This window comes from Chiloscyllium plagiosum, chromosome 26 (genome assembly GCF_004010195.1).
Source record: "Chiloscyllium plagiosum isolate BGI_BamShark_2017 chromosome 26, ASM401019v2, whole genome shotgun sequence".
In the NCBI taxonomy this organism is placed as follows: domain Eukaryota; kingdom Metazoa; phylum Chordata; class Chondrichthyes; order Orectolobiformes; family Hemiscylliidae; genus Chiloscyllium; species Chiloscyllium plagiosum.
The window spans coordinates 22,851,868-22,879,802 of record NC_057735.1 but is presented as its reverse complement, the minus strand read 5'-3'; the positions used below and the strand labels follow the sequence as shown (position 1 = coordinate 22,879,802).

Here is a 27,935-nt window from a genome sequence, read left to right as displayed (position 1 = left end):
GCAGGTCAGCATTGCTGTTAATCAGACTGGGAGGAGTGTGCTACAGGTCAGTATCACTGTGGAACAATCTAGGAGGAGTGTGCTCCAGGTCAGCATCGCTGTGGAACAGACTGGGAGGAGTGTGCTACAGGTCAGAATAACTGTGGAACAATCTGGGAGGAGTGTGCTACAGGTCAGCATCGCTGTTAATCAGACTGGGAAGAGTGTGCTGCAGGTCAGCATTGCTGTTAATCAGACTGGGAGGAGTGTGCTACAGGTCAGTATCACTGTGGAACAGTCTGGGAGGTGTGTGCTACAGGTCAGAATCACTGTGGAACAGACTGGGAGGAGTGTGCTGCAGGTCAGCATCGCTATGAAGCAGACTGGGAGGAGTGTGCTACAGGTCAGCATCGCTGTGGAACACACTGGGAGGAGTGTGCTGCAGGTCAGCATCGCTGTTAATCAGACTGGGAGGAGTGTGCTGCAGGTCAGAATAACTGTGGAACAATCTGGGAGGAGTGTGCTACAGGTCAGCATCACTGTGAAGCAGACTGGGAGGAGTGTGCTGCAGGTCAGCATTGCTGTTAATCAGACTGGGAGGAGTGTGCTACAGGTCAGTATCACTGTGGAATAGTCTGGGAGGTGTGTGCTACAGGTCAGAATCACTGTGGAACAGACTGGGAAGAGTGTGCTGCAGGTCAGCATCGCTATGAAGCAGACTGGGAGGAGTGTGCTACCGGTCAGCTTCGCTGTGGAACACACTGGGAGGAGTGTGCTACCGGTCAGCATCGCTGTGGAACACACTGGGAGGAGTGTGCTGCAGGTCAGCATCGCTGTGGAACAGACTGGGTGGAGAGTGCTACAGGTCAGCATCTCTGTGGAATAGACTGGGAGGAGTGTGCTGCAGGTCAGCATCGCTGTTAATCAGACTGGGAGGAGTGTGCTGCAGGTCAGCATCGCTGAGAATTAGACTTGGGTATTGGACCCATGTGAGAAGGGCAGTGGATGTACGATATAAGAAATTGTGGCAGAAAGCCTTCAGCTTGAATCTACTTATAAGAAGTTTCCTGAAGAAGGGCTTATGCCCGAAACATCGATTCTCCTGTTCCCTGGATGCTGCCTGACCTGCTGCGCTTTTCCAGCAACACATTTTCAGCTCTACTTATAAGAAACAAAGTGTGATGTTGGAGGAAAACAGGTGGGCATTTCTTCTGTCTATCTTGATTTGCCAAATGGTGACTTATTATAGCTGAAGAGAACAGTGAGGAAATTCGCTTTGAAAGATTTAACTTTCAAATTAATTAGTTAAATAGAATACAGTAAGTATTGGGAGCTGGTGAATGCTGGTGTGGACCATGGTAACCACATTTGGGGAAAGTGTTTACTGCTCAGAAGTGATGAGCAGTGGACACTGTGGGAGATGTACCTGGACACATTTTCAGAGGACAGTCACACCTTATATTAATTACATCACATTTGGTTCTTGGTTCCACTCGAGAGAGTGTGACTGCAAATGAGGCAGACATTGATCTAGAATTTCACTTTGCCCAGAGCTTCAGGCAGTGTCCTTTTCCAATAGCTATGAGGTTTTTGTTCCCATAGCAAACCAGTGCACAAACTCTAGAGAAAATGAGTTAACTGACCAAAGCAGTGTGGTTGAAAGCATCACTCTCAGTGAAGGGAATGAAAGAGAATTGTAATAATATAGAGGATAGCACGTTTTGAGAAATAGATTCACTTCTCTACAACAATGACAGAGATGCAAAGACTCTGTTTTTCCCTGTTACCAAAGTTAAGGACACCTCTTCTGGTCTAGAGAGGAATCTGCAGTGGGAGGGGAGGAATCTAGTTATCATGGTCCACATTGGTATCAATGAGGTAGGTAGGACTAGGAGAGATGTTCTGCTGAGGGATAATGAGCAGTTTGGGACTATATTGAAAAGCAGGACCACAGAGATACTAATCTCCAGATTACTACCTGAACCACATGCAAATTTGCATGGGTAAACAAGATTAGAGAGCTTAATGCTTGGTGTAAAAGGTAAGTGTGGAAGAAATGGGTTCCAATTCAAGGAACAAATGTACTGGGAAAAGAGAGCTGTTCTGTTGGGATGAGCTTCATTTGAACTACACTGAAACCAGTATCCTGGTGAATCATATAACTACGGATGAGATAGGGTTTAAAATTAATTAGGAGGGAAGGGTTCAATGAAGAGAAACTTAAAAAAGTCAAAGACAAATGTGAACAGAGATGCAGGCTGGTGAAATGGTGAACAATAATCAGTGTGACAGGAAGGGGTAAAGAAAAGCAGAAGAGCAGGACAGAACCTATAAAGAGATTAAGTAATAATGGTAAGAAGTCAAAGCTTAAAACTCTTTATTTGAGTGCAAACAACATTTTATAACAAGGTGGATTAGTTATTAGCACAAATAGTGACAAATTAATATGACTTGATAACTATTACAGTAATATATAGAGTAGCAAGGATGAGAAATCAATATTCAAGAGTAGTCCAGAAAAATAGGCAAAAAGGAAAAGGAGATGGGGTAGCTCAATTAATAGATGAAGGTGTCAGTGAAGTAATAAGGAGTGATATATCAGGATATGGAGTTAGCTTGGATGGAAATAAGGAATAGCACGTAAAGAAGCATGTGTAGGACTCAACTATAGCCTCCAGTAGAGTTGCCTTACTGTAGAACAAAGTATAAATTGGGAAAAAGTTGAGATGTGCAAGAAGGGCACTACAATTGTCATGGGTGATTTTTATCTGTAGATTGATTGGACAAATCAGATGGGCAAGAGAAAGATGCCACATAAATTGAGTGCTTCAAGGATTGTTTGTTAGAGCATTACCTTGCAGAACCGACTGGGAACAGGCTATTTTAGATCCAGTAATGTGAAATGAGGTAGGATTAATAAGAGTTCTTGTAGTTGTGGAATATTTGGATGTAGGAATCATTAACATGATAGAATTTTGAATTCTGTTTAATGAAGAGCAACTTGGGTCTCAAACCAGTGTCTTCAAATTAAATAAGGGCAATTACAAAAATATGAGGAAGGAACTATCTGAAGTGGCTGGGAAAGTAGACTAAGGGGAAGATCAGTTCATGTACAGTGATAGCCATTAAAGCTGAATTATAACATTCAGCAAAAATGTCATTCCAGTGAAAAAGAGGGACTCAGTGAGATGGTTGTTAACAAAGTTAGTCAAGGAGTGTATCCAATAAAAACAAGCCATACAAGGTGGCAAAAATTGATGGTAGGCCAGAGGATTGGGATTTTTTTTAGGAATGAGCAGTGGATGACTAAAAAGGGCTAATAAAGAGGGAGAAAACTGATGATGAAAGGAAATTTGCAAGAGACAACAAGAATTTCTACAGGTATATAAGAAGTGTACTGAAGGTGATTTTGGCACCTTTAACCAATGCAACTGGGGAATTGATAATGTGAAACAGGGAAATGGCAGATCATTTAAACCAGTATTTTTCATTGATCTTCATGGTGGAGGACACTATGAACATCCCAAAGATATCAGATAAGCAAGATGCTAATTGAAGGAAAGGTCTTATAATAGTTTCTGCCACAAAGCACAGTGGTTTTAAAAAAAACTATTGAGTCTGAAAACAGACTAGTCACTTGGACCTGAAACCTACATCCAAGAGTTTTAAATTAAGTGGTTACAGAGATAGCGGAAACATTGGCCAATATTGTGCAACCGATTGGATTCCAGAAGAGGTCTAGTGGATTGTTGTGATACTCCTCTTCATGAAAGAAAGGACACAGAAGGCCAGTTTGCCTAATGTCTATTGTTGGGAAAATACTCGTGCCTATTCTTAAGGAAGAAATAGAAAGGAAATAGAAATTAGAAGAACAAAACACAATGAAACAGAATCAAAATGGTTACATAAAAGGAAAAGCATGTTTTTCAAATTTTCTAGGCTCCTTTGAGGATACAACAAGCAGACTTTATTAAGGGGAACCTGGAGATGTAGTATACTTGAATTTCCAGAAAGTATTCAATGAGGTGCCACAGAAAATGATATTACACAATGTAAGAGATCACAATATTGGGAGTAATGTACTAACATGAATTGAGGTTACTTAACAAACAGAAGACAGAGTGAATTGGGATTAATGGGTCTTTTTCAGGTGGGGAAAATGTAACAGGTAGAGTGCCACAGGTTCAGTCCTAGGGCTTCATTTAGTTATGATGGATATTCATGACTTGGAGGAGGAAGAGGCAAACTGTAATGTATCCACATTTTCTGACAAGACAAAAAATAGGTGCAAAGGCATGTAATGAGAGGACATAAGGAGCCTGCAAGATGATTTGAATAGGTTGAGTGAGTGGGCAAAGACTTTGCAGGTGGATTTTAATGCAAATTGTGTGAGATAATGCACTTTGGTAGGAAGAATTGAAAGGCAGTTTATTACTTAAATGGAGAGAGAGAGAGACACTCCAGCACGTTACATTGCAAAAAATTCTGAGTGTTCTTGTAGTAATGCTGAAAAATGAACATGTAGACGCTGCAGTAATGAAGAAAGCAAATGGAATTTGGTCTTTATTGCTAGTGTTTAAATATAGGAAAGACTTGTTATAATTGTGTAGGGTGGTGGTGAGGATAATCTGGGAGTAGTGTCTACAGTTTTTAGGATTTATATAAGGATGTATTGAGATTGGAGGCAGTTCAAAAGAGACTCACTCGACTGATTCCTGCAAAGAAAGGATGGATTTATCGGGAGGGTCTGTTCAGGTTCAACCTTTATTCATTAGAGTTTAGAAGAATGAGATGGGCAATGTCGGGGCAGGCTTGAGAGGCTGAAAAGCTTAGTTTCTTATTTTCTTATTTTTCTGCCAGAAACATAAGAAATAGGAGTAAGAGCAAGCCTTTCAGCCTCTCAAGCTTCTCTGCCATTCCATAAGAGTGTGGCTCAAATGACCAAGGCTTCAACTGCTCTTGAAGCAAGTACTTCATAACTTTTCACAATATCAAGGAGATAAGGGCTCTCTTCCCCCCTCTTTAAACACATTCAGTTACCCAGCCTTCACAATTCTCTAGGTTGTTAGAATTGCATATTTTCATACCTGTTGGTATTATTCTTGTTAATGAAGTATAGAAGATTCTGAGAGGTTTGACAGGGTAGTTGTGGAGAAGGTACTTTTTCTAGTGTGGCCAGTAGAGGATGTTGTTACAGAATAGGAAGGCACTCATTAAAAACTACGATGTGAAGGAATCTCACCTTTGAGAGTATTGAATGCCTGGAATTCTGAGAACTGTGTCAAGCCCCTTGGAATCTTGTAGATTTTCAATATTTGTTGGTTTTAATTTTCTTTTTGAAGATTCAGAGTATTTTGACACTGAATGTATATAAAGAGGAGTTAGATAGACCTCAACTCCTCAATATTGCAAAATATTGCAAAAAACTATGAAAAATAAGTTGAGGCCTTGGTCATATCAGCCACATTCTTCTGGAATGGCAGGGCTGGTTTGAGAGATTGAACACTTGCCCTTGCTCCTATTTGTTATGTTCTTCTTGGGCAGAAAAATAACTGTTGGTATTAAACTCAATTTGTTATGTGTTATGGCTCCAGAAGTTCAAAATGATCACACTATTCAGCTCAAAATGCTGCAGCTTCATGAAGTGTATTTCTGCTCTCAAAATAGTTGGTTGACTGATGCATTGTTGCACTGTAGTTGGGTGCTGAGCAACCATAAATGCAGTACGCTGGATATACATTGAAGAGTAATTCATGTCGAACTGTTTATGAAGCATACTGTCCAGTGATATAGCATTGACAAAGTCATTTCATTCAGGAGATGTTGGCTTCACTAGCGCTGCCAGCATTTATTGTCTGTTTCAAGTTGCTCTTGACAGGATGATCATGAGCTGCCTTCTTGAACTTCTGCAGTCCATTTATTTAGTACACTCACAATACTATTAGCAGGGTAGTTGCAAAATTCTAACCCTATCAGTGAGTAAATGGTCACATATTTCGAAGTCAGGACAGTGAGTGCCTTGGGGAAGAATTTGCGGATCTTGGTGTTTCCACTACCCACTGCCCTTGTCCTTCTGGGTGGTAGTGGTTATGGTTATAGAAGGTGCTGTCCACAGAGCCTTGGTGAGTTTCAAAAGTGCATTTTGTAGATGTTACATAGTGCTGACATAGTGTAAGTGGTAGAGTGAGTGAATGTTTGTGCATATGGTGTCAGTAAAGTGGGCTGCATTGTTCTGAATGGTGTCAAGCTTCTGTTGTTGGAACTGCACTCATCCAGGCAAATGTATGCCATCACATTCCTGACTTTTGCCCTACAGATGGTGGAAAGGCTTTTGGGCAGTCAGGAGGTGAGTTACTTGCTAGAGGATTCCTAGCCTCTTAGCTGGTGTAGCCACAGTATTTATATGTCCAGTTCAATTTCTGGTCAAAGGTAACTCCCAGGATAATGTTAGTGGGTAGTAATGATGGTAATGCCATTGAATGACAAGGACGATGGCTAGATTCCCGCTTGTCAGAAATGTTCCTTGCCTGGCACATGTAGCATGAATATGACTTGCTACTACATCGATATAACTGAATGATGTGACTAACATTAGCCCATGGAACATTTGAAACAGACTGTCAGTACATTTGTCACTTTGTGTCAATAAAACATGCAATAAGTAGCTTGAACAATGCATTAAAAAATAGGTACAGTGAAAGTAGTGCTACTTATATCCTTGTGACAATTGAAAATAATTCAAAACCAATGAATTACGTATTGTTATTGTTGTTATTTAGGCCACACCCATAATTTATTATTAGCAAAGCCACCCTGGGTAGCATCTGAAGTACATTTCGCTTAATCTGTTGTGATAACGTTAGTTGAGTAGAATTGTTTGTCAAGGTACCAGAATATTCCTACACTCCCTCCCCTCCCTCAACCACCTGTTCTTTGAAGTGGGCAATGAGACCTGAACAAGCAGACAATGCTTGTTCAAAATAAATAACCTTAGACAATGCAGAACTTTCAAAAGTGCAGTGATGTGTTAACCTTGATTATGTGCTCAAGTTTTCAAATGAGGTTGAACCTTAACTACATGACTCAGATGAAAGCGTTTTACTAGAGTACAAATGTGACATTGGGTCAGGTTTGCCAATAGATGTTATGTGAAACTTCACAATGCAGTAATTAGACTTTGGTCATATTGAGTACATTGCCAAAAGTATTGGAAGTTGTTGGAAAATGTGCTGTGGAGTGCAAGCAGAATGATCTTATATGCAAATTGAACAAATGATAATGGACCATTCGAGTAGTTTAAGCTCTACAGTCAGAATTATATTAAGGTATATAAAGCATTAAATAGCATAGATAAGGTTCACACACAATATAATTCTTAAGGTCAGTCATACCGATAGAGAAAAAAATAAGTCAGTGAGGTAGAAATTTTAAATGTCTTCGAGAAATAAATCACTTCACACAGAGAGCAATAAGCATTTGCAATGATCAACCGGGTCAGTAAGTATAATCAGTGACATTAGGGCAGTAGTTTTCAACTTAACACTGGAACTTAAAAATCACATGTGTCGGGTTGCAATATAGTATGCCCAATTATCCATTCTATTTTGTTCATTTGACTCACCGTTCCAGCTTAATGCTATTAAATTAATTTGAAAATTACCTATTATAAAGAAATTAAATCAGTGATAAAATGGTCTTTGCTCATTTAAGTTTTTTACTTACTACAGAGCTGCTTTGAGAAAGAGGAACTGAGAGTTTGATGGCAAAATTTAGTTTTGGTCTTTACCATCTACCTGTTAAAGCAAATGCTGCATAATGGCTGCATCATGGCATAGTGTTTTGATCTTATGCCAATTTAGAAGTAGTTTTGCCAATTTATGCCAATTTAGAAGTAGTTTTCCTTTCACTGAATTGGAAATAGAATCAAAAAGGCATCTCTGAAAATTTTTCCTTTGATGCTATTTTTGAAGTTATATTAATTATTGATTAATATCCGTGATACCCAGTTCAGTGTTACTGTGCTCCATTAATTTTGTGATAAAGCTGAGTTAACAAGTGAACCTGATAGGTCAGGTTATCAAAGATGATCATTTTTAAGTTGAGATGCAGCTGTATGAAAAGGTGTCAATTAGAGGACTGGAACAGAAAAAATGTAAATCATGCAATAAAGTTGTTGAATCATTCAGACAATGTGAAATGGATTGAAAACACACTTGGATGCTGCAAAGTAATGAATAAAGGTAAAGAAATGAACTGATTGTTGGCTTTATAATGATACTCACAAATTTATTGTAATTTAGTCTTCATTTCTTTTACTCAGAACCTGGCACATTTTAAATTATTTCAGAAATTACTTCAGTTTCAAAATTGGAGAACTTTTGTAATGTATTTTTTTAGTGGCCTCTGTTTTGAATTCCTGCAAATCCCACAGCAGGGAGGATTGAGAGATTGTCAGCAAATTGGCCAGAACATGAAGATATTTCTGGTGATGTTTTCTCACTTCTACCTATTTGGTCAAGTCTCGGCAAGACAGCAAATGAACAAAAAAAAAGCTCTCATAACCAGTATTGCTGGTACTGTAAATTCATCTTTGTCACACTTTCCTTACAATAAGAAATTATTTCCCCTCCTCATTAGATTACAGTAGATTAGATTACATTAGATTACATTACAGTGTGGAAACAGGCCCTTCGGCCCAACAAGTCCACACCAACCCGCCGAAGCGCAACCCACCCATACCCCAACATTTACCCCTTACCTAACACTACGGGCAATTTAGCATGGCCAATTCACCTGACCTACACATCTTTTGGACTGTGGGAGCAAACCAGAGTACCCGGAGGAAACCCACGCAGACACGGGGAGAATGTGCAAACTCCACACAGTCAGTCTCCTGAGGCGGGAAGTGATTTAATATAGAAATAGGCCACTGGACATATACAGCCTACTTCGGCAGTCATGGAAATTTTCAGCTGAACACTGGGAAGACAAAAGCCATTATTTCTGCTGCCTATCACATACTTGGTTCCCTAACCCTCAACACCATCCCTTTCCCTGCCAACCAAAAGGCACTGACCCAGACTGCTCAGTTCCTTGGTAGTTGACTCTGAGGTGAACTTTGGACCATATATCTGCTTCGTCACAAAGAATACAGACTTCCACCTCTGTAACATCACCTACCTCCCACTTTGCCTCGGTTCATCTTTTGAAACCGTCGTCCATGCCTTGTTACCCTGGACTTTAAATATACAAGTGCTGCTCTGGGCCAGCCTCCCATCTTCTATCTTCTATAAATTGAAGTTTATCCAAAAGCCTACTGTTGCAGTCTAACTTTCTCACTTGGCCTCAAATCTATCTATTTTTAAAGAGTCTAAGATGTCACTGATTCTCAACTGCTACCAGACAGAAATTTAATTTCCAGACCAGTAGCCAATTCAGTAGCTCACTATTCAGAAGTTTAACCCCTTTGCATTTGAAACAAACTAGCTTTTGATGAATAAGCAAAGGAAGACTGAATAATTGTGAAATTATCAACGACATGCAAACTAAAATCTGTTCCGTAGTAGCTAGACTGGGGAAAGAGGGAAGTGGTCATTAAACCTATTTGGATAGACATCTGGATAAGAAAGACACAATAGGTTGCATGATATACGTTTTCATTGCCATTACAAGCAAACAAAAGTTTAAAATATGTGCGGTTTAAAATAATTGAACACTAACATTTTGGAAACCTCCGAGAAGTGAAAAACCCCTCAAATAGGAGACCTTGTAAAGCTACCTTTGAACTAAACAAATGTGAATGTGGTTTCCATATTCATGTGTCAGGTAGGTCAAAAGGTGAGCTTGACCTACCCACAGGGACCCAGATTTCATGATTATCAAAAAGATCTCTTTAATCAATGAGATCTTGTTTGAGCAAAAGAGAACTAAACCTCGATCAAATAAGTTATTCCACTTGGTGAACTAAAGAATAACTCTGCTATGAAGTTTTGGAGATATTCTTAGCACCCAGTCCATTCCATTTAAAAATAACTTTGCTATCTGACCTCAAAGCTGTGCTCTGAAGAATATGATCCATTCTTCAATCATTTATATGCAGAGAATGCCTTTTGTTGTGATGGGCGCTTGAGCTAAGCCTGTTACTTTGATCTTTACTTGAATAAATTCATGTCTGCTGAGTTTGCTGATATTTTTTTGAAAGAAGTTTCCATTGTTACCTTGTCTTTTCTGATTGAAAACTTCTTATTTTTACAGTATGTGTTCTATATGTACAAGGAATTGAGACGATTCAGTGGAGAGAGGTAAGAAATAGTTTTCTTACTGCACTGATGTATTTGTGCTTTCTTTCAGTAAATGAAAAATAGCCACTATCTGTAAAGCAAACCTTAGTACAGATCAAAACAAATAGAACTGAAGTTTATTCAAATATTTCAACCAAACTATTATTTAACCTTGAATATAATTCTGAATGTGTTGGGATCTGAATGTTTCATATCTGGATTATATGATATGAATTTTGTAGAACCAGGATAGCTAAACTTGATAAATAATCCTTATACTTATTTTAAGTTTACTGAATTTTATCCAGCGAAGTGTTTTGGTCGAGATTTTTAGAGCTGTTCTCAAATTTTCTGCTGCAGGATGGGTTCATAATCAACTCAGGCACTGACTTGAAGTCAGAATTGTAGCTTTTATTTTGCTAAGCTGATTGTTGTAACTTGCTTTTTCCTGAATACATTAAAGCACATATTGTAGTTTGGGTGATTTTATAGCTTTAAATTAAGTGTTAATTTAAAAATGTACCGACAAAACTATTTGAACTTGTAGAGGAGTACCTTGCCATAACTATCAGAATGATGTTTATCTGTCTTCAGTATGAAATAGGTACCCAGTTTACTAGAATTTCTAGCATTAATTTAAAGGTGGTATGTTGGCAGCAGTGTTTACCCTTATACATTTTATCACTTCATCAACATTAACATTACTATTTTTGATTTAAATGAGTAATCTAAATAATGGTGAGCAGAGAGTCCACATGATCCCCACAGGCTGAATTTAAGTTCCTTATGTGACCTGGGTAAGAAAAAGAGTTGTAATTATTTCAATCATTTTAAATAGATTAATAGATTCATGACTAAAACATCTGATCTTGAGTCTGAATGTGCTAAAGGGCTTAGAAAAACATGAGATCTGCATGGAAAACAATTTGAAGAGGAGATAAATTGCAAGAAAAAGGCAGAATAAATGATAAAAACTTCCTGGATCAGAATAAGGCTTATTTGCTAAAGGATAAATAATCAGTAAGAAAATCGCCAGAGACAATGAATTGACAGGCAATCAATACATTGAAATAAATAGAACAAATGAAATAATGCAGGAAAAGAATCTCTTGTATGCTAGCATTCATATCTAATGAATTACCTTTTTATTCAATATCATAACTTGTATTTTGTGAAGTCTGATGTATAATTTATCTATATTGTTAACATAATTCATTTTTAGACTTGGGCTTGAACTAGTGGCATAATGATTTGGTTTGTATGTCTGAAGGGGTTTAAGGATTAACACATAATGATGGTAATTCCTTTTAAAACAGAAACATAGAAAATATGTGCAGGAGTAGGCCATTTGGGCCTTCGAGCTGGCACTACCATTTGATATAATCATGGCTGATGGTAAAATCTCGGTACTTCATTCATGCTTTCCCTTCATATGCGTTGATCCCTTTATCAACAAGGGCCACATCCAGCTCCCTCTTGAGTATAGCTATGAACTGGCCCAAACAACTTTCTCTGGGAGAGAATTCCACTGGTTCACAACTCACTGAGTGAAGAAATTCTTCCTCATCTCAGTCCTGAATGGCTTACCCCTTACTCTTAGACTGTGACCCCTAGTTCTGGACGTCCCCAACATCGAGAATGTTCTTCCCACCGCTAACCTGCCCAATCCCATTAGGATTTTATATGTTTCTATGAGATCCCCCCTCATTCTTCTAAAATCAAGCAAATATAAGTCGATCCAGTCTTTCTTCATATGTCAGTCCTGCCATCCCAGGAATCAGTCTGGTGAACCCTTGCCGGACTCCCTCAATAGCAAGAATGTCTACAAGACTAAAACTGCACAGAATACTAAAGGTGTGCGCCCTCACCAAGGTCCTGCATAACTGCAACAATATATCCTATACTTCCTGTATAGTAATGGTGTTTTGCTTTCATTGGGAATGTATTATGAGCAGACAAACAGTTATGCATTAGGCTTTCAGTTTAGAAGGTCAGGGATTGAATTTGCAGGAATCTTGGCTAAAGCTGAATATGTACAACAGTAGCTTCTGATGAAAAGAAATGGTTTTAAACTGTTAGAAAACAGATTACCTCAATGTAAGCAGTTTTGTTTGGAAGTTCTAGACCAGAAATGATATATTACAACCCTAAAGGAATTATTTGAAGCTGAGGTAGTTTAAACTCAGTTTCTTCCTTGAACCTTCATACTACAATCAGCTTCTGATAAAGGGGAATTGAAGCCACAGTTACATTAAGCCCAGTAGATGTGAAAGTTAAGAGAATTCTCTCATGTGGACATTGCAAAAGGAGTGTTGTTGGGAATAATGGAATTGCATTTGTTTTGACGTCTTTAAACTTGTTATGTGTAGTTTTTTTTCTATTTTGTTATGTAAAATAAATAAAGATAAACTTTTTTTTATTGTTAAAATCAAAACTGCAGCATTGGTGTTTGTGGTTCAGCGAAAGACTGCCCTGTTAAACGCAAATAATATCTTTCAAGTCAGGGTTCACTCTGAGATTTTACATATCCAGTCATAACATCAGCTGGATCATAGCAATATCATACTGTTCTGTATTCATGCAAAAGGAAATCTCATATCGATATTTTAATGAATATTTACCAGGAATGAGATTGGAACATCAACTAGTTTCTTTTTGAATATCTGGTATGTTAAAATCTCAATTATTCTCACATTCTTCAGTAACCTTTTTATAATCTGCAACCATTTCATCCTTTTTTATTGCTGTTTCACTGCCCAGTTCTCCAACACCATGATGTGTATGAAACATTTATAGAAATACAATGAATTGAAGGTCATCACAAAATCTCCCACGGGGCGTGAGCCTAGCATTTTCTTTCTTCAGCACAACCCAGAATTTGGCCCTGCAAATATATGCAATGTTGCATTAATCTTTCTATTCTGTATTCTCCCAATTACATGAGAGCATGCTCAAACTTAAAGTGAGCATAAATCAATATGAACAATTAGAGCCCAAGGAAGTACCAAATGTGCACTAGTTTGTTTCCTCTGTCAGCATTAAAATTTAATTTTCAACCCAATTAACTATCGTTTATATTCGTCTTGCACATTTAAGAGAAGAGCAAAATAGTTTGGATGCTATCTAAAGTAAAAACCGAAGATACTGCAGAAACTCAGCAGGTCTGGAATTGCCTGTCAAGAGAGAGGAATAGAGTTAATGATTTGAGTCAAATGTGACTCTTCTTTGGAACTGGCATCTTTATGAGCCTGCAATTTTCAAAGGATTTTCAATTTTTAATGTGGCTTTCCGTTATGCTGTATGGACACACTATAAATGCAAAGAGTAGTGCAAGATACAGGCTAACGTGTTTAATGCTCAAACTAACAATTAAAAGACAATAAAATGACATGGATTTCACATACAGCATAAAACCGCTTAATGTTGAAGATTTCCTTAAACCCCCAACCTTCCTTACACAAATACAGTTGTAAGATTCTCATCTGAGTCATAGGCATAGTCAGTAGTATTCATTTGGGAGAGTGCATTTGATGGACAGACTTGAAAAATCAAGCAATCTTGGCCTATAGTAACAGCATGTTATTTATCACACTCAAGATTTTTGGCTTTATAATTGGTCTTCACCCAGATGAGGAAATGCGAATGAATGCAAGTCATAAAGTTAACAATTCTGTTAGTCAGTATAGAGATCTGTGAGATATTTTTCCATAATAATGAAATAAAATTGATTCAAATGGATATTTGTTTTTTCAAATCAGTCTTCAAAATGTTTTATCTGGATAAAGATGTGAGATGGACTCCAGAACTATTAATTTATTGAACAAATAAGTATGGTTTCCAATAGGTGACAAACAGTACAGGACAAATTTTCAATTCCACTTATCAGCATGAGTACAAGCAGCAGTGAAAATCCTCATTTTCCTTGACATTTCTCTCATCGCTACTCATGCCCTGGTATTCTAATATTCGTGTCCCCTAGTTTTTCTAACATTAACGACCAGGAATGTCAAAGGCAGGTTAATGTCCTTTCCAGATAATGATTATTTGCTTCAATAAATTTCATCAATGAATGTGATTTAAAATATGTAGAAATCTGCCCACTTTTATATAGATAACATTTTCCAATGTATTAGGAATTTATGCTATTTTAATATGGAACCAATTTCTTTTTACCATAATATTTATCGTGAAAATGAATTCTAATGCAAATAGTTCATGATTTTGTTCCTTTGTCTAATTATTGTACACTAAGATTCAGAAAAATGCAATTGATTGTATCCTAAATAATATTTCTCCCTCAATCAAATTTTTAAAAATGTCATTGTCTCTGCTTTATCTGGGCCTCATTTGATACATGTTGGCTGATAGACTTCCTACAACTAGTATTTGGCTATAAACTATTATGAAACATGTTGTAAGTTAAATATCCTTTATGAATGGAACTTTATCTCATGTTTTCACTTATAGGGTGAATATTTTATAATGTACTGAATTCACAGCTGTAAATCAGATGAACTTAACATAATTGCAATGTATGGACAAATACACAAAAATATCTGGAACCTAAAACATGTTAGTCACTAATAAATAAAATTTGATGCAAATACACTGTCATTTTTTTCTTTAATAGGCAAAACACTCACTTAATTTGAACAAATATAAATATGGTTTTCAGAACTCCTCAGATTTTAGAATATTCCCATTAAAATGAATATCAGCAAATGTAACATTGTTACTCACAAAAGAGGGGGAGAGAAAAGAGAGAAACCTGAAATCAGTTGGTCTCATATCAGCAGTTGGGAAAATGCTGGAATCTATTATTAAGAAAATACTAACGTTGGTTCACTCCTGCTGACTCATCTGTGCAGTAATTCTGGGACCTGTCTATTTATCAGTGCTGGAGAAAGACCACTTTGAAAATCATTGTTTGATTATTTACAGTCAAACTGGACTCATGAAAGGGAACTTCTATTTGACAATTTTATTAGAATATTGTAAACTTGCAAAAAAGAATAGTAATAGATATGAAGAAAACAGACAATTGGGTAGAATAGAGAGATATGGTAGATGAAAGTTAACATTTAGAAGGATGAAGTAATACAGCTTGAGAGGGAAAAACAAGGACAATATAAAATAAAAGATAGAATTCTAAAAAAAATGATATGGAAACAGAGAGACATGAAGGTACGCGTGCATAAATTGTTGAAGGTGGCTGGTTGTGAAAGTCATGAAGATGGTATACCAAACCTTGGGCTTTATAAATAAAGCCATAGAGTGCGAAAGCAAAAATGTATTGGCAAAACTGTATAAAAACATCTTTTTTTCAGAGAAGAGGCAAGAGTGAGGAGATTTTATATTGAAAGACTTTTTTCATATCATTATCTAGATAATAATTTCAATGATAGTTATACCTCAGTTCGTGCGCCTTGCAGTTCATCCCCGCCCAAGAGACAAGATGGTGACAGTTCATGGCATCAAAGTCACAATGGCTATCTGGTGGATGCAGGTCACCATTTGTTTCTCTGGCATCCACTTTAATGTCCCTTCACCATGTCCTTGAATAATCCATAAACAGCATCCTCCCTTGCCCTTCATTTACTGAAGTCGACATTGGCAGCCTTACCATATTGTCATCATGATTTTGCTCTTACTCCAAATTCATTTCAGCCCTTCAGCACTTCACTTTGAAGCTTTGGGACACCTTTGATTTGCATTCTCCTGCCAGGTTACTTTCTGCATCTCATGTGTCTACTACGCAGGATGAACTTTATGGTTCTAAGCTTCATTTGTAAGCACTTTGCATTGCCATGGAGGCTGCCTGCCTCGGTGGATTTGGAACAGAAACAGACTACTCTGTCATAGGGTAATATAGCATGAAAGTAGACCCTTTGGTCCAACCAGTCCATGCTGACCACAATTCAAAACTAAACTAGTCCCACCTGCCTGCACTTGGCCCATATCCTTCTCAACACTTCAGCATCATGTGCCTAACTAAATGTCTTTTAAATGTTGTAACTGTACCCACTTCCACCACTTTTTGTGGAAGTTCATTCCACATGTGAACTCCTTCCTACGTAAAGACAAAATTGCCAGGAACTTCAATGATGTTCCACCATTCAATATAATTATGGCTCCACGCATTTCCTTGGTAACAGTTGATTCTCTTACCTAACAAGAATCTATCTATCTCTGCCTTTAAAATAATCATGACTATAGCTGCACCCCCTTCAAAGGCAGACAATTCCAAAGTCGCCCAATCCGTTGGAAGAAAATATTTCAGTTCATCTCTGTTATAGAGTAATAGAGATGTACAGCACAGAAACAGACCCATCGGTCCAAGTCATCCATGCTGACCAGATATCCTAACCTAATCTAGTCCCGTTTTCCAGCACCCAGCCCATAACCCTCTAAATCTTTCCTATTCATATACCCAGCCAGATGCCTTTTAAATGCTGTAGTAGCCTCCACCACTTCCTCTGGCAGCTCATTCCATACATTCACCACCCTCTGTGTGAAAAAGTTGCCCCTTAGGTCCCTTTTAAATCTTTCCCCTCTCACTCTGAACCTAATACCCTCAAGTTTTGGACTCCCTATCCCAGGGAAAAGACCTTATCTATTTATCCTATCGATGCTCCTCATGATTTTATAAACCTCCATAAGGTTACCCTTCAGCCTCTGACGCTCCAAGGAAAACAGCCCCAGCATATTCAGCCTCTCCCTGTAGCTCAAATCGTCCAACCCTGACAACATCCTTGTAAATCTTTTCTGAACCCTTTCAAGTTTCACAACATCCTTCCAATAGGAGAGAGACCAGAATTGCACACAATATTCCAAAAGTGGCCGAACCAATTTCCTGTACAGCTGCAACATGACCTCCCTGTCATAAAATAACAGCCTTTAAGTTGTAAATGGCATCCTTTAGTTTTGTACTAGTCCACATGAGGGCACCTCATTTCCATATCCATTTTGGAACATAGAACATTACAGCGCAGTACTGGCCCTTCGGCCCTCGATGTTGCGCCGACCTGTGAAATTAATTTGATGCCCATCTAACCTACACAGTTCCATTATTATCCATATGTATTTCTAATGCCCATTTAAATGCCCTTAACGTAGGTGAGTCTACTACTATTGCAGGCAGGCCGTTCCACAACCCCACCACTCTGAGTAAAGAAAGTACACTCATGTTAGCCTTCACCATGTAAGGAAAAGGGCTGTCACTGTCCACCCTATCAAACCCTCTGATTACCTTATACTCTCAACTAAGTCACCTCTCAACCTCCTCTACAATGAAAACAGCCTCAGTTCATCAGCCATTCCTCTTAAGACCTTCCTTCCATATCAGGCAACGTCCAAGTAAATCTCATCTGAACTCTTTCCAAAGCTTTCACATCCTTCCTATAATACAATGACCAGAACTGAACGCAATACTCCAGGTGCGGCCTTACCAGTGTCTTGTACAGCCGAAACGTTACCTCGTGGCTCCGAAACTCAATCCCCCTACCAATAAATGCCAACACACCATATGCCTTCTTAACAACCCTATCAATCTGGATGGCAACTTTCAGGGTTTTATGCACCTGGACACCAAGATCTTTCTGTTCATCTACACTGCCAAGAATGTTACCATTAGCCCAGTAATCTGCATTCCTGCTATTTCTTCCGAAGTGAACTACCTCACGCTTTTCCGCATTAAACCCCATTTGCCACTTCTCCACCCAGCTCTGCATCTTATCTATGTACTTCTGTAACCTACAACATCCTTCAGCATTATCCACAACTCTGCCTACCTTAATATCATCTGCAAATTTACTAACCCATCCTTCTATACCCACATCCTGATCATTTATAAAAATGATAAACAGCAATGGCTCCAAAACAGATCCTTGTGGCACACCACTGGCACCTGAGCTCCAGGATGAACACTTCCCTTCAACCACCACCCTCTGTCTTCTTTCAATTCGCCATTTTCTGATCCAAGCTGTTAAATCACTTCAATCTTGAAACTCCATATTTTGTGCAATAGCCTACTGTGCAACTGCAACAGTATCAACTGCATTACAGAAGTCCATATACACCACATCAACCGCTTTACCTTTATCCACATGTTTAGTCACCTTCTCGAAGAACTCAATAAGGTTAGTGAGGCACAACCAACCCTGCACAAAACTGTGTTGACTATCTCTAATCAAATTATTCCTTTCCAGATGATTATAAATCTTATCTCTTATAACCTTTTCCAACACCTTACCCACAATGGAAGTAAAGCTCACTGACCTCTGATTACCAGAGTTGTCTCAACTCCCCTTCTTAAACAAGGAACAACATTTGCTATCCTCCAGTCTTCTGGCAGTACTCCTGTCGACAATGATGATATAAAGATCAAAGCCAAAGGCTTCCCAGAGAATCTGAGGATAAATCCCATCTTGCCAGGAATCTTACCTGTTCTCAGATCTTCAAAAATAGCTAAAACCTCCTTGTTGTCAACCACAATCCCATCTAATCCAGTAGCCTGTATCTCCATATTCTCAAGAACATTACCCTTTTCCAATGTGAATACTGACGAAAAGTATTCATTTAGTGCTTCCCCTATGTCCTCAGATCCCACAAACAACTTTCCACTACTGTCTTTGATTGGCCCTAATCCTTCTCGAGTCATTCTTTTATTCCTGATATACCTATAGAAGGTCTCAAGGTTTTCCTTGATCCTATCTGCCAACAATGTCTCATGTTCTCTTCTGGCTATTATTAGCCTTCTCTTTAGATCTTTTCTGGCTAACTTATAACTCTCAAGCCCCTTAACTGAGCCTTCACGCCTCATCTTCACATAAGCCTTCTTCTTCTTCTTGATAAGAACTTCAACTTCTTTAGTAAACCATGGACCCTCTCTTGATACCTACCTCCCTGCCTGATAGGTATATACTTATCAAGGACCCGCAGTAACTGTTCCTTGAATAAGCTCCACATTTCAAGACTGTCCATCCCCTGCGGTTTCCTTCCCCATCCTATGCATCCTAAATCATAATTGCCTTTACCCAAGTTATACCTCTTTCCCTGCGATATACACATCCTTGCCCATTGCTTTTGTAAATATAACCGAATTGTGGTCACTATTGCCAAAGTGCTCAGCTACCTCCAAATCTAATACCTGTCCAGGTTCATTCCCCAGTACCAAATCGAATACGGCATCACCCCTTGTTGGCCTGTCTACATACTGTGTCAGAAAATCCTCTTGCACACATTGAACAAAAACTGATCCATCAAAACTACTTGAACTATGGCATTCCCAGTCAGTGTTGGGGAAGTTCAAGTCCCCCCATAATAACTACCCTGTTACTCTTGCTCCTATTGAGAATCATCTTTGCTGTCCTTTCATCTATATCTCTAGAACAACCTGGAGGCCTTTAGAAATCTCCCAATAGGGTGATCTCTCCTTTCCTGTTTCTAACCTCAATCCAACTACCTCAGTGGATGAGTCCTCAAGTGTTATCTCAGCTGTTGTAATACTACCTTTGATTAACAATGCCAACATTCCCCCCCCCCCCTCCCCCACTACCACCAACTTTTACCATCTTCTCTGTTTTTACTGAAACATCTAAATCCCAGAATCTGCAACAACCATTCCTGTCCCTCCTCTAGCCATGTCTCTGAAATGGCCACAACATTGAAATCCCAGATACCAACCCACACTGCAAGACCACCCACCTTATTCCGGATATTCCTGGCATTGACGTACACCCATTTCAAACCAACATCCTGATTGCCTGTGCCCTCTCATGACCTTGTAAACCTATCCCTGACCTCACTACCCTCAACCTCCTGTTCACTGGAACTACAATCCAGGTTTCCATTCCCCTGCTGCATTAGTTTAAACCCCTCCAAAGAGTATTAGCATTTTCTAAACTTCAATCAGATCAACCCTGGATCTTCTAAAATCCAGTGAGAATATGTCCAGTCTGTTTCCACAGATGAAACTGGCTCAGTAAAAATCATCTGCACCATTTCTAAAGCATTTACATTCTTTCTTAAAGTGGGAGACCAAAACCTCACAGAGAAGGGTGAGCAGTGTGGAGGATGAGTGAGGTAAGTGCTGCTAAGTGATGATGCTGCATGGAACAGTGAGGTTGGGAGCCCATGAGCATTGGCAAAGTTTGTGTGCATGAGCAGAGTTCAAGGAGTGTGAGACAGCAGAGAGAAGATGATAGCACTGAATCTTATGCAATACAGAATATGGGCAGCATGGTGGCTCAGTGGTTAGCACTGCTGCCTCCCAGCACCAGGGCCCTCGGTTCGATTCCAGCCTTGGGCGACTATCTGTGTGGAGTTTGCGCATTCTCCCTGTGTCTGCATGGGTTTCCTCTGGGTGCTCCAGTTTCCTACCACAGTCCAAAGATGTGCAGGCCAGGTGAATTGGCGATGCTAAATTGCCCATAGTGCTAGGTGCATTAGTCAGAGGGAAGTGGGTTACTTTTCAGAGGGTCAGTGTGGACTTGTTGGACCGAAGGGCCTGTTTCTACACTTTAGGGAATCTAATCTATTAACTGTTTTCCTGCATTATTGTGCATGCCGTCTGACTTGGAGACAACACTGACCCAGACCATTATCTGTGTTCAGACTGCTGTATTTGGAGACTTTGCTTCCTCTGGTGGCTCACAGGGTAGAACATGGTCCTCCCTTGAGTCCCATTCACCTGGAAGGACATTGAGATCCTTATCCGGAAAACAAAGGACTACTTTTTCTTTCAGAGGTGTTTGGGTTTCCTAAGAGAACAGTGTAAGTTCCTGGCTTGCTGCATCTGAAATGGTGTGCAGCTAAGCGTTAAATGTGGTGCCAGAGTTTGAGGGGCAGTGCGATACAATCCTGTTTCAGATATTTCATATGTAATGGAAATGGACATTAATAGTCATGGTGGTATGTGGAGTGGGGTTTGGGGTGGCGGGGGATTGGCGGATTCATGTTACCAATTCTGATCGGCAAAGAACATCGAAGGGATGCACGTACAGCTTGTGCTGATTTCTGTGGATGAAGTGAGAATCAGAATTTCATTTATTCTGCTCTTCAGACGAAAGCATCTTGCTATGAATGGAATTCTTCCATTCGTGAACATTTATTTATTCCATTCCAAAGTTACAATTTGCAGATTTCAGGTGTGAAGTTAAAAAAAAGAAAATTCAAAAGTAAAATGAAGGCTTTTTGGCAACGCATTACTATTGAGTTAGGATCCAACATAGATCCTAAATCAGATCAGTACAGCAGAAAGCTTGTGACAAATGCAGGCAAATAGCAGAATGTAGCAAATTCCAGCTGTGAAGTGAATAAAAAATCGATGTCCCCACTTAAGTCAGGCACAGATCATTTGGCAAGTTAGAATGACAATAAGAAGCATTAGATTTGCCTCACAGCTGCTTACACCATAGGAGGTTTGATGACTGCTTTTTGCTGGTGATAGTCATGTGGACTTTGTGGTGACTAGAAAACAACATAAGCCTGATGTTACATTTGGTATGAAACTGAGTCTGCAGCTGTTGTAACAATGACTCAAGAACTTAATTACTTCTCAAGCTAAAACAGAAACAAAAGAGCAGTGGTTCGTGGACCAATCTGATTAGTTATTTACGCAATTTGCCATTTCCCTGAACTGACAATGGCATTTTCTTTTGGAAGGAGTACGTTTTACAAAATTTCCATGGATACTACACCAGATGTTGCATTCAATATGTTTAATTAGTGAAGGAGTGTTTTGCAAAGGCGAGTTCTGTCCATTAATTATGAAGTCTGCAGCTCCATTCAAGTTTCCAGCTGGAATTCTGGCAATGGAAGGCTGTTTTTATTGTTTATCTTTTAGAATTTTGTTAATATGGTGATACTTCTTGAGATCACTTTGGACTAACTCTTTATTGGTTGCTAAAACACAAGGTTGATTTGATCAACGTTTAATCTGACCAGGATTGAACACAATACAAATGGCTGGTGAAACATCCCTGTTCCCTCTTCTGAAACAGCTGCACTTGGTTGAGTTGATTTTGGCTTGCTGGTCACATAACAGAGTGTGTATCGATTTCACGAATACACTTGATATCAAGACAGAAACAACATATCTGTATTCTTTGAGACATTATTGCTAGTTCATTAGAGACACTGGAGGTTTGTTATCCATTTCTATGAGCACTTTAATACAGAGGATATAGTCTGAAAATATCTAGAAAGCCCATGTAACCAAGAGAACCTCTTTCTCACTCATTGCATATCCGGTTTCGGTATCTGATTGATGATGTGTAATAAACTAGTTTACTACAACCATCTGGTTACTCTTTGAGGAGCACCGCTCCTAAACTGAAGCAATAACTGCTATATGTTAAGAAAGGAATAATGTGATGGACCAGGTCATCTGTGCGCATTAACATGTTTCTAATCCTTTGAGTGTGAACTCAACACTATCCTTGTTACTCTAGGGTTCCGTATTGCTCACCAGATGAGGCAAAACAAAATTATCAAATCATTTACGATCATGTTATGATTCCAGCTGATGGTAATACTGAAGTGATCAGATCCCAGAGTAAAACCTAGCTTTTTTTGCAATTTGTTACTGTGGTGATTAGTTATTGCTCATGAGGCTGCCGATGTTCTTTTGAAAAGCCAAACTTGTTTTTTACTCATAATTAGGGAAAATTCATAGCTGAGAGTTTAGAAGTATTTTAACATAAATAGCTAAATAAAGTTTCTCACTTTCTTCCAGCAATATCCTGCATAGATATTTAATACCAGTAAAGTGTAACTCCTATCTAACTCTTTAGTTTCTTGTTTAACTGACTCTTTACAGTTTTGATAGCTGAGTGACTTCTTTCCAGTTCTGAGGGCATGGATTGCTTTCCAGCTCTGAGCCCTGAAACATATTTTCAGTTCTGACACTTGGAAACTTCTACCCAAACTCTCTCACCTCATCGACTTCATGAAAGTAATCTTTTTGCTAGAATGAAACTGTTCTGAAACCTAAGACTGAACTGAACTGAAAAACTATTTACCCTGGCCTATTTTTCTCTATCTATCCTGGAAGTTCAACTTTACAAACACTTCTTTGATTGACACCATAAAGACTTTTTATTTTTCTCTATTTTTAATTGTGTACTGAAATGGGAAAAATACATGTTTTAAAAATCAAATATTGTTAAAGGATTACTGCACTTTTTGGAAAGGAAATAATCTGACTCTTAGTGCAATTGCAGTTTACACAGTTGCTTTTTCAAGTGGTAGTTCAAGTGTAGTTCACAGACAGGTTGAAGCCAAGTGCTGTGTACAAATAGAGATTCAGCTGGCAAAACAAGTCGCTCATTGATCTATGGAGCAGTGACCAATTATTGATGACAACAGCCTTCTGCCTTCTAACAACTATATAATTGGCTCCTAGATAGCTGATCAGCTTTGGCACATCAATGTGATAGATCTCTGCAAGTACAGGAGCTGGCTCTATTCTCTGTAAGAAAAATGACACTTTAAGTTTCAGTTGAATAAAGCCAGTTAGTTTTTCCTTCAACAGTTGCTGTGTCTTTTACTTGACATTTCAGAGACCTTACAGGTAGGAGCCAGTTACCCTGTGCGTCCTGCACACAACTGAGTGCATCTGGAGAAGGAAGATTGAGAAATAGTGTTCTGACCAACGAAAAGTCATTTCAGCAAATGCAGTGAACAGGAACCACAGACTGCTTTCCTAGTGTTTTCCCTCCATCCATAATATGCATGTTTCTCCTCCCTCCATGTGTGTGTAAAGGGGGTTATAGTTTTAATGAGTAGAGGTATATGCTGGTGGTTCACAATGTTTTCCCTGTGACCAGAGTCTGTCTATTTGTAATAAGTAGTAATTTTGTTAAGTATGGAAAAGCGATCTGTTCTTTCAGTTAAGCTGAGTATAAAAGTCAGGTAAACTAAGGAATTCTGCACACTTTAAGAATGGTTAACTTTTGCGATGACTGTAGGAATAGCAGGGCTTGACTTCCAGCATAGTACTCCAGTTAGGCACTTAACTGGAGTCAGAGGTGTTCTTGGAAATGTTCTTATTGCACTGTTCTAAATGACTTTCTGACCTTTTTTTGTGTGCAGTGGTAGAGTTCCTATCCCTGGGTTGGGAGTCCCAGGTTCACGTCCCACCTGCTGCAGAGGTGTGTAATAACATCTCTGAACAGATTGATGCAAAATATAGGTTAAATAACAAATCTTCCCAGAACTGAAATCACACTTCTATTTTACCTTAAAATCCAAATTCCCTAGAGATTATGATCAACTATATATCTTTATCTGAATCCCTCAAGATCTTTGGAGGTCATGAACTTGAGTGGAAATCCCTTTAATAGTTTTAGTCTCCGCCAGGCCCACCATTATACAACTGCTGATGATGACGTGACCTAAGAAAAGTATACACTGTTTGGAGAATTCAGACCAGTTGTAAAGGGTATGCCCTTCTGCTGGTATCTGCTTTCTTGATGATATGCATTCTCTGATCATTCATGTGGGAACAGTTGAGGAATGTCAATCTATGTGGCATAGGATTCCTTAACAACCTTGCTGAAGGTTGGACATAATTCATTGAAAAATCTTTGGGCAAGGATGGTCCAAAATGATAGTCTGTTGAAATGAAACTCCCAAATATTGAATTATCTTCATTGCTGTTTCAATAACATTGGCCAGAATCTACCATTTGCATTATGGTTTTGTGAAACTTATTTTAGATTATCTAACTAAACTCTAAATTCAGATGGACCTATTAGGTGCAGGTCATGTAAGTATGTCTGAGCACCTTTGTTGCTTTCATAACCAAGGAAATGAAACCCATTCTTGTTATCTCTGCAAATGGTTCCTTAACACATTTCATTCGAGAATCTTTCTGGGCGAATGAAGACATAATATTTGATCATCTTTTTTCAGGGGTGATGCTGTATTGAACATTGAGCTTCCCTAAATCCCTAACCCAACCACCCCATAGCCCAACACTTTAACTCCCCCTCCCACTCCACCAATGGACATGCAGGTCCTTGGACTCCTCCATCGCCAGACCATGGCAACATGATGGTTGGAGGAAGAGCGTCTCATCTTCTGCCTGGGAACCCTCCAACCACAAGGGATGAACTCAGATTTCTCCAGTTTCCTCATTTCCCCTCCCCCTGCGCTTTTCCAGCAACACATTTTCAGCCCTAAATAATGTATACCTGTTCAAAGATGATCTTTTGCTTTTGCTGTTTAATCTCTTGAAGAAAATGGAAGGCAAGATTTACATTCCCAATTGAGTGAGAATTATTGATTATATGAAGTACACAAAGTTTTCTACTATTTGCCATCCCTCATATTGGAGAGTCCAGTGCAGCATACATTTAATCATAAGTGCTGTGCCCCTGGAACAAATATTTACAATATGGGTTGTTTGTCGACGGTTTATTTTCAATCATGTCTCACTTCCTGATCATACATGTCTAACTTGAATCTCTTTAAAATCAGTTTTTTTCAAACAGTAAGATCATGATCACTTAGTTACCCAAGGAATAATTTAGGCCTTTCTTTCATTGTAGACTTTTGTATGTTATTAACCTCTTTCCGTGGACAACTATTTGACTTTCTGCTTTTCTGAAATTGTGTCTTATTATGTGAGAAATAAAGCACAGTCTATCTTTTTGTGGTTTCTTCGTTTCAAGGTGCTGATGATATCTGTCCTGCTCATTGTATTGGTTTGTCATGTGTTCCTTTTGTGGTTTTGTACTTTAAAAACAGAATGGATTCCACTACTATTCTGTACCAAGATGAGCATTTCCGTTAATTTTTTTAACTAGCTGTGTAGGCCTCTGAAGCCCATTTCACTGTAGTGATTCCTGGAGGCAGAAGTCAATCACACCATCAATGTGCTGACTCTGATCGCTGTGCGCAGAACATCGCCATGCAGCTGAGAGGAAACTTTGGCCAAGACTCATCTTTCCCTGTTAGGATTGACCTGTGTTGCTTCCAGACTTCTGCTTCACTCACCATTGAAATAGCTTTGCCTCGAGCTAAATCTTGTTTTCACCGTAACAATGTAACAAAGAGTCATCAGCAGTTCTGACATCAATCTGTCTCAAATTCTGACATTAAATCACCCATAGTCAAATTTCTCACTGATCTGTAGACATAATGAATGAAATCATCCAATGATTCCTTTAGATGCTAAAGTCTTCGAATAATGCTTTCACTTTCAAGCATTTTGTTACTCCTGAACTTGAAATAATTATTCTGGACTTTCAGTACTACTTCCAAAGTATCTGGCACTTCATTTACATACTTATGAGCTATAACATTATTAGTTATATACTCAAATGTATGTAATGGTATTTACTTGATCAGTTTCTGATTTAAAATCTAATTTGCATTGTGTATCTTGAGAATTGTTTTTCAAAGATGTCCAATTCTGTGTTTTGTTTTGCCACTCCCTGAAACTAAATTTTCCTGCTAATTTTATTTCTGATGCTGTATCCTCCTAATGCATTTACTTCCCATTCAAAAGTGTTTTTTCTGTTTTGCAGTAATAGCTGAGTTTCTGTACTAGAATATGGAGATTGGTGGGTGAAGTGTGAGGACACGGGTAACCCTATTGTTATGGGAGATGAATCAGATATAGCTGAAGAACTCGTCAACCACAATGAGGGTTTTAAATTCTCAGCTAAGCAAAAAGGAGGATATGTCTGAGGCACCCCGGTGGATGGTGGCATCACCAGAAACGATTAGATGGTGAAACTGTAAGAATGGAATGGAGGCCCAGCAGGAAGGTGGATGTGAAGAGATGGAGCTGAGGTAACTGTTGGAGTCCATTGATTTGTGGTGAATATTGGGAGACAGCCTATCCCCAGAAATGGAGACAGTCAAGTCAAGGAAGGGAAGGAAGAGTCAGAGATTAACCAAATGAAAGTGAGAGAAGAACAGAAATTAGAAGCAAAACTGATGATTTTTTTTCCAATTCTGAATGAGAGCAGGAAGTATGATGACATCATCTTGATTGCAGCAATCTTTCTGGTTTTGCCCTTGCAGTCCAGTCCCATTCTTCCTAACATTTACACCAATCATATGCATCTATCACTCCTCTTCCATCATTAGTATTCCATCTGTCATTTGCTCTCGGCATCCTCACCATTGTTCCACTCTCTCCTACTGCTCCTCTCCCTCTGTTAACAGCATAAAAGTCATCATTTCCTAGCTTCTACCCATTCTGCAAAAGAGTCATATTGGACTCAAAACATTAACTGTGCCTCTGTCTCCACAGATGCTGGCAGAACTGCTGAGTTTCTCCATCATTTTCTCTTTTCATTTAAAATTTACAACATCCACAATCAGAAGTCAATATGGCTGACTTCTTAGCAGGAAACCTGGCCAAAACAAAAGGACATGGAGTTAAATCTTTAGAGTATGTGAGGAAGCCCAGCTTCTGGGTCACCATGTTTCTTCAGCATCAGCCCTGCCTGAGGTTACCATGAAGGACTCTCCTTCGCAACCTAACTCTTCCCCTTAGGTGACCCTCAGGTTAAATCACCACTACTCATCTCACTGTAATGAGAGAACAGCCCTTTGGTCCTACAGGACTATTATGACCTTTACTTGTCAGAATTCTCTCCTGATTCTTCTCAGAGTATGCAATTGTAGGAGGCCAGTTTAGTGTTGCTCATTTCAGAA

At 38.9% G+C, this 27,935-nt stretch overlaps 1 protein-coding gene across 4 annotated transcripts in view; it reads left to right on the top strand.

The window, feature by feature from the left end:
• LOC122563195 (copine-8-like) overlaps positions 1-27,935 on the top strand; it is a 583,848-nt gene that overhangs the window by 86,075 nt on the left and 469,838 nt on the right. For all 4 annotated transcript variants that reach the window (XM_043716737.1, XM_043716734.1, XM_043716735.1 and 1 more), the window contains one exon: positions 10,234-10,280. In XM_043716737.1, coding sequence (XP_043572672.1) covers positions 10,234-10,280 — 47 coding nt within the window. The remainder of the gene's footprint in view (positions 1-10,233; positions 10,281-27,935) is intronic.